General features: G+C 40.0%; 2 protein-coding genes and 1 pseudogene across 3 annotated transcripts; 2 read left to right on the plus strand and 1 right to left on the minus strand.

Moving 5' to 3' along the window:
* The first annotated feature begins 273 nt into the window (after positions 1 to 273).
* Positions 274 to 1,397, plus strand: LOC137729743 (uncharacterized; annotated as a pseudogene). The gene is made up of 2 exons (XR_011068031.2): positions 274 to 364; positions 967 to 1,397. The product of XR_011068031.2 is annotated as an uncharacterized LOC137729743 (transcript).
* A 2,443-nt stretch (positions 1,398 to 3,840) lies between these two features.
* LOC137731329 (hexokinase-1) lies at positions 3,841 to 8,791 on the plus strand. Its single transcript, XM_068470436.2, has 9 exons — positions 3,841 to 4,881; positions 5,832 to 5,982; positions 6,065 to 6,247; positions 6,512 to 6,586; positions 6,714 to 6,869; positions 6,984 to 7,082; positions 7,165 to 7,295; positions 7,643 to 7,724; positions 8,039 to 8,791. Exons 1-9 carry the CDS (start codon positions 4,610 to 4,612, stop codon positions 8,384 to 8,386), a joined length of 1,497 nt encoding a protein of 498 aa, XP_068326537.2. The 5' UTR covers positions 3,841 to 4,609; the 3' UTR covers positions 8,387 to 8,791.
* A 108-nt stretch (positions 8,792 to 8,899) lies between these two features.
* On the minus strand, positions 8,900 to 12,758 carry LOC137731319 (uncharacterized). The gene is made up of 2 exons (XM_068470426.2): positions 9,883 to 12,758; positions 8,900 to 9,569 (listed from the first exon to the last, which is right to left on the minus strand). The coding sequence occupies exons 1-2, from the start codon at positions 12,536 to 12,538 to the stop codon at positions 9,151 to 9,153; spliced, it is 3,075 nt and encodes a 1,024-aa protein (XP_068326527.2). The 5' UTR covers positions 12,539 to 12,758; the 3' UTR covers positions 8,900 to 9,150.

Below are 12,758 nucleotides of genomic sequence, written 5' to 3' on the forward strand. Positions count from 1 at the left end.
AGAATCTAATCATGTCTAATCCATGTTTTGTTGATAAGAAACCCCAATTTTCCCCCACCTCAAGGACATTCCTAAGCTTAACTACCTGCACGCTGCACAGAGTGATGTGTTAACTGGATTATACCATGGTCTGGGCCCACAACTAAGTACAAAAACCCAGCCCATTCAATACAGAGCTCCTTTTGTTAGAGGACCCGGTCCGGTCCATAAGCCCATAACTTTAAAGTTTGCGGTCTAAAATCGATCCTTTCATCAAACCCATAAGCCCTTCGTTGTTCTTGGTCAGAGAGAAAGGTGAAGCTGAGCGGCCATCAATGGCGGCTCAACCCAGGAGGAGTAAAGCCGACGAACCATCGTCTTTCAGGTAATCAAACCACATGGTGATTTATTCAATTCACACATTTTAGTATTGTTAAAATTTTGTTGTTTTATTGCTTCATTTATTTGTTGAATAGAGCTAGCTGGGGGCCTTGGGTGTAAATTAATCTGGTGGGATAATTTTGGTTCGGTGAAAAGATACAAAATTTAGAATTTTTTGCTGTCAAGTAGTTGAAAGTAAGAAGGAAAGATATTATCTTTCTCAGAGATTAAGGCAAGAGGTTGATGACAATCCAGTGTAGCAGTAGGCAGTAGCGTCGAGTTCTTTGCAATTTGGATGTCTTTTTGTGAAACGACAACTAAAGAGGCACCGTCTCCCTCAGCAAAACGGCAAAACCAACCGTTTTTACGTCTTGAATTAGTTAACTAACTTAACTTTTAAGTTAGCAATGCAGTTGCGGGTTAGGCCTCTTTCCGTTGATTCTTCGTCTTGATTCTCCTTTGGTTTAGTGAATCCAACTACTAGAAAAGAAACAATGGAGTGCATGGGGGAGAAAAGGGGAGTGATTTCATAAGTTTTGGACTAGCCGGGAAGAAATTGTTTACTTCTTAGTTGGACTGACTGGTGTTGAGTATTCAAATGTACAGTGGGATTAAGGTGCCTGCACCGGTCGAGAAGAAGAGCAGAGTTGGAACGTCAGTAACTAGTCGATTTGAGGGGGAAATGCTATGTTGCTGTACGTATGTAGGTTCCAGAGTCTCAAACTACAAGTGCCGGAGTGAATTTGAGGATTGTGCAGGCCAAAAATGCGGCAGTTGCACAAGCGCATAAAGATGGTGCGACCGGAAGCTATAGGATCTTTGATTCGCCCTTCGGGAATTATCTTGTTCCTGTAAAATCCCCACTGCCAAGGAACTAGCTGACTAGCTAGTTTCTTATGAAACCGTAGGTACCCTAACTAATTGACTGATTGATTTTCTATAGGAAATGTGATCGCAATACATGTAGAATGTGTCACTATGATTCATGCATTTTGCAGGGTTTCATCACCAATTAAATATCATCGGTTGTCTATACCTGATTGTGTCTATCTCTCTCATCGAGTCGCGCATTGTTTGTTCTTGTTCTCGAGGATATAAGGGTGTTGGTGTCTGGCTTTTTCCACTGTTGCTTGTGCCTGTAACAAGAACCTCCCCAAAAGTAATTCGTACTTACAAGACAAGGGTAGCTTTTGATTAACGACGCATCACACATTTTGTTTTACGTGTTCTATTTTATAACAAATATGTATACCAATTTGGTACAATTGGAGCATCCGATCTGGTCATAAAAAGTGAAATATATTCATTATAAAGAAGACAGTAAAAAAAGGATAAGGATTGTCTGCTCTTTCACTTCTGATGCTTTTCTGTACCTTTTTATTTGTGTAATTACGGTTAAGCCACGTCAACATTTTATATTAATATTTATTTTTATCTTATTATCTCTATAAAAAATAATATAAAATATTAACATAATTTAATCGTGATCACATAAAATAAGAGAGCATTGAAGGACAAACAATCCTTGTCTCTAAAAAAAAAATTAAGCTCTTTGGATAACATCAACGTAACATTCTATCGAATCAATCGAATCGAATAAAAAAATTATAAAAATCACTTCCCATAAACGAAAAAAAAATACCCTACATGCAGGCCTGTCATGTGTCGGCTTGAATTGATTTTGTCTCTGTTCTTCAATTATAACAAATGTTTTATTTGGTTAGGAACAAGTTGTGTCTAAATGTAGGATAGGACCACGTTTTGGGATTCCATCTATTGATGGAACTGAAATGGAACCTCCAGATGAGGGACAAGGACCAAATAGGGGTGGGCATCCAGTCACGAATTTTGGCCGGACCTAATAATCTGGCTATTGTTGTTTGCGGATTTGGATACTATTCAGATTTAAATTGTGAAGTTCATAGAGATCTTCTCGTCTTAACAATTCATTGTGCATCATGCGGTAAAAAATCATTTGACTTTTTTTATTTAAAATTAAATACAAATAGTACGTGATGAAAATTGGACGTACGATATGAACGGCTAGGATATGAATCCTTACAAAGTAGATCCGAAAAGAATCATCTTCCGTTCTTCGCAACCTTTTGCCCTAGACCTGAACTGGCTTAAAACTTAACGAGGGGCACTTGAATCTTAATGCTTTATCAACACCAAGCTTTGTATTCTTGAGTAGGGTCACAATATTTTTTCCTCCGGTTGCCATAGTTTGAAGATAATCTTAAATTCAATCTTATGTTTGTGAACGGAAAAAAATCCTACTGCAATCATGATATCAAATATCTGGTTTCGTTTGATGTTTAAAATTGGATTAATATAACTAATTTGTGAATTCAATGCGTATTGAAGGTAGATGTGAATGAATTCTTCAACCTGAGAGAAGTAGAAGAAAGTTAAATGTGAAGGAAACCTATCCCTTCAAATCCAACTGTTTTGAAAGGAATTGAAATATACAAGTTTTATTAACAAGCAATCCATCTTCTGCATTCAAGTTGGATACATTTTTTTAATTCCTTTTAACATATCTTGAATCACTTCTCGTTTAAGTGGTCGTGTTAATTAGCAGAAAAAAGTTATTTAGTACTACGATCTAATGTTATTCATTTTTATTTAGTCTATAAATAACATCATTTGTTCAAAAAAAAAAATTAGCAAAAAAGAGAATAGATCATCTAATCTAAAAATCACCTCAAATATTTTCTCCAAAAAAAAAATCACCTCAAATATAAGATGTATGATTATGCCTTATACTTTATGTGGGGGTTATCTAATTTAATCCCTCAAGTTGAAGACAAATAGACCCCACGTAGTGAGATGGCAGATCCTTATTTCATAAATATCTTCTTCTTTTTTTTCTTTTGGCTGCAGTTGTTTATTAGAGGTTGATTTCGTCGTACCTTACACAAGGGGAAGGTCTACTTTCCTTATCTCTTAAACTCTTCCACCCTTTCTATAAATCCCACACTCGCAAAAATTTTCATTTCATAAAATTTAATATTCTGCAATACAGATTTGATTCGAAAAAATTATATTCAAAGAGGAAGAGTCGAAGACAATATCTCTTTACTCAAAACAACTGTTTGGAAGTGATTAATAAATAAAATCATTCGTGAGCACATGTATTTCAACCCTTAAGTGATTATGGCATTCTTATAATCATTTAAGAGGGGACAATTTAGAATCACTTTTAGAGAGAAACCACTCGTCAAAAGCACATGTATTTCAACTCATAAGTGATTTTTGGTATCTCATAATCACTCAAGACAAGACAGATTAGAATCACTCATTGAAAGAAAACAACTCGTCAAACACACATGTACTTCCACCAGTAAGTGATTATGTATTCTCAAAATCACTCAAGACAAGACATGCCAAAATCACTCGAGGGAATATTATTTGTTAAACACACATGTACTTCAATCTATAAGTGATTATAACATTCTTAGAATCACATACATAAAAAATTACTCTAGACGAGAAAACCATATTTAACTCTAAAATTTAAACGATACAACTGAGCTATAAACCTTGAAGCTAGCATACTAATTTTTGTTTGGAGGAACAACATGTACATATGCTTGAAGCATATTAGATTTTGTTTGGAAGGCAATAAAATCCCAACTTTAGGCATTGGAATCAGGGAGAACCTCACGCTTAGCCTTCCCTAAACTGAAAACTCCAAAATCCCAAATCACATCAAGGAATCATGTTCGTCCATATAACACATCACCTTCGCACTCGACTCTGACAGGTCAATCTCGTAATTTTAACGCAAAACTATGCCCACTTTCCCGCCATTTCCCTCCAAAAAATACCGAAATTCATTTTTGACGCCGAAAGATATATTCTTATTTTCCGAGAAAGTGTCAGAAAAATAATACAGAAAAGGCTAATTTTCCGAGAAAACAAACAGGGCCAAGAAAATCATAAAAGCATGCACACACACTCTTTCTCATACAGCTTTGTTTTCCGAGAAACTAGGCTGCAGATTGGAATTCCTTGATTTGACAATTTTCCATTCGTATCCCTCCCCGAAAGTCCGATCTAAAATTGTACTTATAATTTTTCACTTCTTACTCTCCCTCTCTCACTACCCAAACTTTCTCACTCATGCAAGCCCGCAAGCACGAGAATTTCAATCCGCCCATCGATTCCTGACCCCAAAATCGGACTCGGGAGATTTCGGATTGAAAAACCCATCAAAGATTTGGTAATTTGAGCGGCGGTGGTGATGGGGAAAGTGGCGGTGGGGGCTGCTGTGGTGTGCGCGGCGGCGGTATGTGCTGCGGCGGCGCTGGTCGTGCGGCACCGCATGAAGAGCTCGGGAAGGTGGGCCCGGGCGATGGCGATTCTGAGGGAGTTGGAGGATAAGTGCGGGACCCCCATTGGGAAGCTGAGACAGGTGGCTGACGCCATGACTGTGGAAATGCACGCTGGCCTCGCATCCGAGGGCGGCAGCAAGCTGAAGATGCTCATCAGCTACGTCGATAACCTCCCCACTGGGTATTTTAGTCTATCTCACCCGCCCTTAATTTCTTATTTTTCGATTGGGATCGGAAAGACTCGTAATTTAAACTTCGATTGGATTGAAAAAATATGTTTGGGTTCAATAATTTTGTTCTGTGGCAATTAGTCTTCTGTTTGGACTGGTGTATTTGTCCTTTTTTTTTTTGTTAATTTTCTGATTAAAAGGGATAAAGATGGAATTTTAATCTCCGTTGTTTATGAGATGGGAACTCATTTATTGGGGTTGATTAATAAATACGAGTTAGTTATGTTGATGTTGAGTTAGTATCGTAATTTGGTGGAAGTTATTAGTTGGTGTGTGTTTCCGGATTGGGTATAATCTATTGATTAATCTTTCCTTGCGATGGTTATTTCTTATTTGTTGATGTTGTGCTCTTTTGATTTCTTGTGTCAAGAAATTTTCTATCTTTAGTTGATTGTAGGAATTTTGCTTTTTCATGCAGCTCCCATTGATTTTTCGCTTCGAAATAATATTTGATCAAACTGTAGAGATTAAAGTTTGATTTGCTAAAAGCCTAAAATTGGCGGTTGTCCTTATCCCGTGTGTCCTTCAGATGGAGCTTTTATGGCTCTCTTATTAGTTTCCGTCTTTGGTATGTTCTTCACGGTATGTGGTGTGGGCTGCGCTATTATAGTGGATTATAATGTTCTATACTCAACGGATTAATGTGCTTCTAATCTTTTTAGAGTGTCATCGTATTGAAAAGAAATTGAGATACTATATTGCAAATGGAAAAGGAAGGGCAATTTAAAGTCGACAAGCTTAGAATGAGTGTTATAAATGGGTAGATTATGTTCGTGATTTGGGTTCATAAACTGAGCTGATAGGCTGGCCCTGTGTGAGCTGTATTTGGTGTCTTTTCCCCGCCATATTTACCTTTTGGATTCATGGCAAACTCCCATTACTTTCATTCTTATCATTTCAGGGATGAGAATGGGCTGTTTTATGCGTTGGACCTTGGTGGGACAAACTTCCGTGTTCTGCGTGTACAGCTTGGTGGGAAAGAAAAACATGTTGTTAAACACGAATTTGACGAAGTTTCCATTCCACCGCATTTGATGACTGGAACTTCTGAAGTTAGTATTTCTTCAAGCAATCTTACAAAACCTGCTTAGATTTGTTCAAACATGGTTGTAATTTGTCACGACTTGGTTTCAGGGATTATTTGATTTTATTGCCGAAGCACTTGCAAAATTTGTTGCAACAGAAGGAGAAGGTTTGCATCCTGCACCCGGTAGACAAAGGGAGCTGGGTTTTACCTTTTCATTTCCTGTGTGGCAAACTTCAATTACCTCAGGGACCCTTATTAAGTGGACAAAAGGCTTCAATATTGAGGACACGGTACTTTTACATCTCTTGCTATATTGATTTTTATTTTGATAGTTAGTCATGTAAGTCATGTCTGGAGGATACTGCGCCTGATACAATGGGCATTGGAGCTTTCGTTATGTTATCTTTTCTTGACATATGTTCTACAGATTACTTTATTTCCTGCCTACAGGTTACCCAATCAATGTGTTCCAATAATAACTTAATTTAGCGGCGGTGGACTAATCTTTATTGTAGGGTGTCCCTTGTGACAGTTTTTGGCTGATGTTTGTGCAGGTTGAGCAAGATGTGGTAGGAGAGCTGACCAAATCAATGGAAAAAATTGGACTTGATATGCGTGTTACAGCTTTGGTCAGTCCAGTTTGGTTTTTAATATCAGCAATTTGGATTTTCATGTTACGCTGCGAGGAGCTGAATTAAACCTTGGTGATTTATTGCTTATCATTTTGGACAATCCTAACTTGCCAGGCTGATGCAGGTAAATGATACAATTGGTACATTAGCAGGAGGTAGGTACCACAATCAGGATGTCATTGCTGCTGTGATATTGGGCACTGGAACAAATGCTGCTTATGTTGAAAAAGCGCATGCCATTCCAAAATGGCATGGTCTTCTACCAAAATCAGGAGAAATGGTTAGTATGTTACGAAAAATTCCTATCAAATTGTGGAACTATGGTTTGTTGCCTGGTTCTAAGGTTTAGTTCTATAGTTAGAACATACTAATTCTTTGTTTATTTTCTTGATAGGTTATCAACATGGAGTGGGGTAACTTTCGCTCATCACACCTTCCGCTGACAGAATACGATCAAGCACTTGATGCTGAGACTTTAAACCCTGGAGAGCAAGTAACAACATTTTCCGTTACTTGTTTTTGCATATGTAGATGACTTGATGGATATATCATATGGATTTAATTTTTGTTTGCAGATCTTCGAGAAGATCATTTCTGGCATGTATTTAGGGGAAATTGTGCGCAGAGTATTGCTCAAGATGGCTCAAGAAGCTGACTTTTTTGGTGATGTTGTCCCACCAAAACTGAAAATTCCGTTCGTACTAAGGTATATTCTAACATCTTTTGTAGACTGACTGGTTTAAACCTTGTTAGCTCGAGGTATGTAAATTGGATGTGTTTGTGTGTTGCCGAATTTTAAGAGGGTTTGCTTCTCAATGGTGCCTAGATTAAAACTTATTGCTACTGCCATTGTGGATTACATGCGAATTGTCCCTTTTTTTTTATTCACAACGAAATCTGTGTATGAAACAGTCTATCAAAAGGTTGATAATGCTAAATAAATTGTTTCACCTCTATATAGTTCCTACCAAATTGTTTTTGCTTGGGTTGGCATTAATTTCGGAATAGTGTAGAGTTTTCTGAGTCTTTATGGCGTGGTTGTAATAATTGCAGGACTCCTGACATGTCTGCCATACATCATGACTCATCTCCAGATCTGAAAGTGGTCGGGAGCAAACTCAAGGACATCCTTGAGGTACATTGCTCATGCTATGGGATAACATGATCATTTTGTTATCCGGCTGTGCAAATTACTTTAATTTTTTCTTTTCCTCCTCATAATTCTTTTGGGTGGGTGGTTAGAAAAGTAAAAACAAGGACTGGTTGAAAGCATGATACCTTTCATTGAATCACATTTTCATAGAGTGAACGCGGTGCCGTCATCTGTTTGTTTGTGGCGTCCTTAAACATTCACTCTTAAAAAAGAGCGTTCATATTTTTCTCTATAAAATTTCAAGCCAATCTCTAGACAGGTGACATGAGCTTATGGTTGATTTTTCAATATTGTAGATCTCCAACACCTCTTTGAAAATGAGAAAGGTTGTTGTGGCAGTCTGCGACGTAGTTGCCACTCGTGGGGCCCGCCTATCTGCTGCTGGGATCTTGGGAGTGCTTAAGAAGTTAGGCAGAGACACAATTAAGGATGGAGAGAAGCAAAAATCGGTGGTTGCAATGGATGGTGGTTTGTATGAGCACTACACCGAATTCCGCACCAGCATGGAGTGTACTCTCAAAGAGTTGTTGGGTGACGAAGTTGCTGAGCACATTTCTGTCGAGCACTCAAACGATGGCTCTGGAATTGGAGCTGCCCTCCTGGCAGCCTCTCACTCCCAGTACCATGAGGTAGAGGAGTCATAAAATGGTCAAGACCAGGTACATGAATGAAGTGTGACATTCTCAATTTTTGTATATTTTCGTTTACCCTATCTTCTCACTATTTCCTTCGGATCAATTTCAAGCTGTTCTCAGCTTATAATTCGAGAGATATTGCATCCCATCCATAATTTATGATCCCTTAGAGCTGGTAATTGGCTTAGGATCATAATAGGCAGTTGGAGTAGACAATCGGCTAAGCTTTCTCGCTGCAGCCCGTTGTTTCGCGCTGCGGATGTTTAGGCGCGTTGTGTTGTTAATCAGTGTATAAGCTAATTTCTCCTGGATTACTTAAAAAATAGGGGATGTAAACTGTGAGTAGTTATGTTTTGCGCAACATTCTCTCGTTCTCTATTGCAAATAAAACGTGTTTTACGGTTTCGTTTTTCAGTTCGAAACTTTCTACTATTTAAGATTTGAGATCATTCTACTGATAAATTGTCAAGTAGATTGGTCACCATTAACGAAATTTTGACTTCATAGGATTGTTCTCACTGATTTTCGAGAATTTTCGCTACTCGTTATTATGCCCTTCTTGATGTTATGCATATGCAAATATACAGGGTAGTTTCGCCGCCTAGGGTGCAGCTCGGCATCCTTAACGATGCAGTGCTGCACTCTAGTATACATCTGATCAGTATGTCTTATGTAATTCCTCTTATAGTATACATTCGATCAGCTTAAGACCGACGCGAAATGAAAGTTTTATTTCCCCTTTATCGGTTCCTCTTCGTGAATTCGACGAGGCATCAGACATTGGTCACCAAACTACCATCATCGTCTTCCAAGGTCTTCTTGCGCTTCAAGTTTTGGAGCAGAGGAGAGGCAACATGCTCGGTATATTCTCTGCTGAGTACTGGACGGCTGCATCGGAGCAAGATTTGCAGAACCTCCTTCATGGAAGGCCTATCATCTGGAAGTCTCTCAGTGCAAATGAGGCCGAGTTTGAAAACGGAGCACATTTTGTCCAAGTGACAAGGTTCTTTGATGTCCTTGTCCAAAGCATCAGCGATAGCTTTGTTTTCTTGAATGTGACACCGCGCCCATTCAGCAAGGGCAGTGTGTTCATCGCCGTCATTGGCTTCCCTGCCGGTTGTCAACTCCAGAAGGATGACCCCGAAGCTATACACGTCGATCTTTTCATTCAATCGCATTGTGTGAGCATATTCTGCATTTTGGGCAAGGAAAACCAGTTTACTGCTAATGGAAATGAAGAAAAATAACACTTACTTCTTTAGGCACTAAGGGCAAGCTCCTTTTTTGACAACCCAAAGAACTTCTAACTGTGTTTGGCAGAAAAATTTAGAAGTGCTTCTGGGAAGCATTTTTTGTTCATGCTTCTTCAAAGCACTAGGGTTTTAGTAGAATTTTATGTGCAGAAGAGAAAACCGCTTCTTGCAAAAGCACTTATAATAGAAGTGATTTCTAAAAGCGGTCTCAGACATGCCCTAACTTTAGCATTTGTGGGGTATAAGGTCTACCTGGAGCAATGTAGCCAAAGGAGCCAGCGACAGATGACATTATTGCAAGTTCTCCTTGCTTGACCAACATCTTGGCCAGACCAAAGTCTCCTATTTTTGCATTGAAATCAGAATCCAACAAAATGTTGCTCGATTTCACGTCGCGATGCACCACGGGCGGCACACAGTCGTGGTGCATATAGCTGAGGCCCTGAGCAGCGCCCACTGCAATCTGCAACCTCTCAGGCCAGTCGAGCACGACATGATGGACTGGCCTCGAGAGATTGGATGGCCTATTTCTCCTGTGCAGCCATCGATCCAGGCTCCGATTTTCTAAGTACTCGTAGACGAGAAGTTTTGAAGTCTCACTGGAAATGCTGCACATCAACTTCACTATGTTGGCATGTCGAATTGAGCTCAAGATATTGACTTCTGCAAGAAACATTTTCTCAAGCTTCTCTTCTAAATTCTCATTCTTCCAAATCTTTTTCACAGCAACAACATCACCATTGCAATTCACAGGAACGCGATAAACTTTTCCTGACCCGCCACTTCCAATCAGATTACTTTCTGTGAGCTTCGATAGAATTTCTGACGCTGTGAAATTCAACCTCTGAAATGAGTTGAGATTCCATTTAGAATCCAATCCACCGTTTCTCTTCCAGTAACTTCTGACCATGAAGAACGAGATGGAAATAGCCAACAAGCACAACAGTACGCCAAAAGATAAGATTAGCGCAAGAGATTTCGACCAAAGTTTGCTGGACTTTTGGGATTCAGAATTGCACATGGGGAGCTTTGCTGACGAGCTAGTTGCGCAGAGGCCTTGATTGTCCAAGAAGCTTCCTTCATACGCAGCATTTTCAAACTCAGTAGGGATCTTCCCGTAGAGGTGATTGGAAGAGAGATTGAATTGGTTGAGCTTCCGATGCCCGAGTTGATCCGGAATTTCGCCAGAAAGTTGGTTTGCTGAAAGGTCTAATTCAGTAAGTCCCGGCAGAAGACCCAGTTTCTCAGGAATTGTTCCGGTGAGCTGATTTCGACTGAAATTAAGACTAGTGAGTGACTCCCACGATACAATATCCGATGGAAGGAAGCCGGTGAGCTGATTCTGATCGAGAGAAAGTGTCAATAAGCTAGAAAGCGCGGTTAATTCCTGAGGAATAGCACCACTAAAGCGGTTATTACCGCCGTCAAAAACCATCAAACCCCTCCAGGAAGACACCCCGATTGGAATGTTGCCCGAAAATCTGTTGTCTCTCATTTCCAACCGCGAAAGATTTGATGAAAGCTTCTCAGGAAGCTCGCCGGTAAGCGAGTTGTTGCTTATCAGCATAGAAGTCAAGTTTGGCGCCGTCCACATACCACTAGGAATGTTTCCAGACAGTAAATTATCATGAACTTTGACAGTCTTCAAACTGCTGCAATTTCCAAGAGAGCTTGGCAATTCTCCACTGAGATGATTCTCATAAGCTATAAGTGTTTCCAGCTTACCCCAATAGCACAAATTGTCTGGCAGTTTTCCGGTTAGCCTATTGACACAAACTTCAAAAGCTTCGAGTTTTGAGTGCCTCCCAAACTCTGGAGGCAATATTCCTGACAAATTATTGTTGAAGATTTTGAAATGTATGAGGTTTGGCAGGCGGGCAATGCTCTTCGGAACTTCCCCCGAAAAACCATTGAAATACAAAGCCAATTCTGTTAATTTGGTAAGATTTCCATACTCTTCTGGTATTGTCCCTGTTAAATTGTTGTTAGAGAGATCAAGAATGCTCAAGTTCAATGATTCGATCACTCGAGGAACCTTCCCAGAAAGCCCGTTCTTGAAGAGATAGATTATACTCAAATTCTTCAACGAAAACAAACCGCTCGGAATCTCCCCACTCAAACTGTTGATTGCCAAATCCAGTTGTTCAAGTGCCTCCATCTCCCCAAGTGTCCCATGAAGCTCTCCGATCAAATTCGATTGGCGTATCCATAAAGTCTTGAGCTTTTTCAACTTGGTAAAATTGGAAGGCAAGTTCCAAGGCACAAGTTTTATATTGAAAGACATGTCCAGGTCTTTGAGATTTGACAAGTTACCTATTTCTGGTGGGACAGAGCCATTGAACTGGTTCATGTACAGCTGAAGATTCTCAAGCTCTTGCAACCGCCCTATGGCGGGAGGAATATCACCGGAGAAGTTGTTTCCGGCGAGGATAAGTTGTTGAAGCCGGGGCAGGCTGTCGATGTCATCAGGAATGGGGCCTACAAAGTAGTTCTGAGACAGGTCCAAGTACTCTAGCTTGGAACACTTGTAGACAGCTTTTGGGAATGCTCCGGGGAGGTAGTTGTAGCTGAGATCAATGACTGTGAGGTTTTTGAGATCACAGATGAAGGATGGCACCGGTAGGGTTATATTCTTGTTGTAGAGAAACAATTTGGTGACAGAGTTGTTGGTGCAGGAAATTTCAGGCCAGGAGCAGTGGGAAGAAGCGTTTGATTTTGATAGGATCCAATGGCTGAGAAATGGCGGAGAGTTTAAGTAGGACTTGAGTTTTAGGAGGACTGCTTGTTCTTGGTCTTGGAGGGATTGGGAGTTGGCATGGGGGAGGAGGAGGAGGAGGAGGGGAAGGAGGAGGAGGAGGAAGTGGAGGTGGGTTTGGAGAAAAGATGTTGGGGTGTTTTGTTTAGTCATTTGGAGGGAGAGGGATTGAAAAGTTCGTTGATTCCCGCGGTTGTGTTGATGGCAAGTTAGTTAGAGCTCAGAGGATGTGATCATTTCCTTTTTAAATGGTTTGGAATTCAAGTGGGGGGACTTGGAAAATGATGGTCAATGGAGAAAGGGTAGAAAACCCACCAATTCTTGCGCGCTTGCGCCTATCACTCATCTGTTAAGTTATGGTCAAAACTTTTCA

The sequence above is a fragment of the Pyrus communis genome, chromosome 15, assembly GCF_041283825.1.
Source record: "Pyrus communis isolate YQ-2024b chromosome 15, ASM4128382v1, whole genome shotgun sequence".
Taxonomy (NCBI): Eukaryota; Viridiplantae; Streptophyta; class Magnoliopsida; order Rosales; family Rosaceae; genus Pyrus; species Pyrus communis.

Bases quoted from the DNA above. Each gene is read 5' to 3' on its own strand.
- LOC137731329 (XM_068470436.2), top strand. From the start codon at position 4,610: ATGGGGAAAGTGGCGGTGGGGGCTGCTGTGGTGTGCGCGGCGGCGGTA. The intron at 6,248-6,511 runs GTACTTTTACAT...ATGTTTGTGCAG, and splicing joins GCTTCAATATTGAGGACACG to GTTGAGCAAGATGTGGTAGG. The intron at 6,587-6,713 runs GTCAGTCCAGTT...AGGCTGATGCAG, and splicing joins ATATGCGTGTTACAGCTTTG to GTAAATGATACAATTGGTAC.
- LOC137731319 (XM_068470426.2), bottom strand. From the start codon at position 12,538: ATGACTAAACAAAACACCCCAACATCTTTTCTCCAAACCCACCTCCAC. The intron at 9,570-9,882 runs GTAGACCTTATA...CCCAAAATGCAG, and splicing joins CTTTGGCTACATTGCTCCAG to AATATGCTCACACAATGCGA.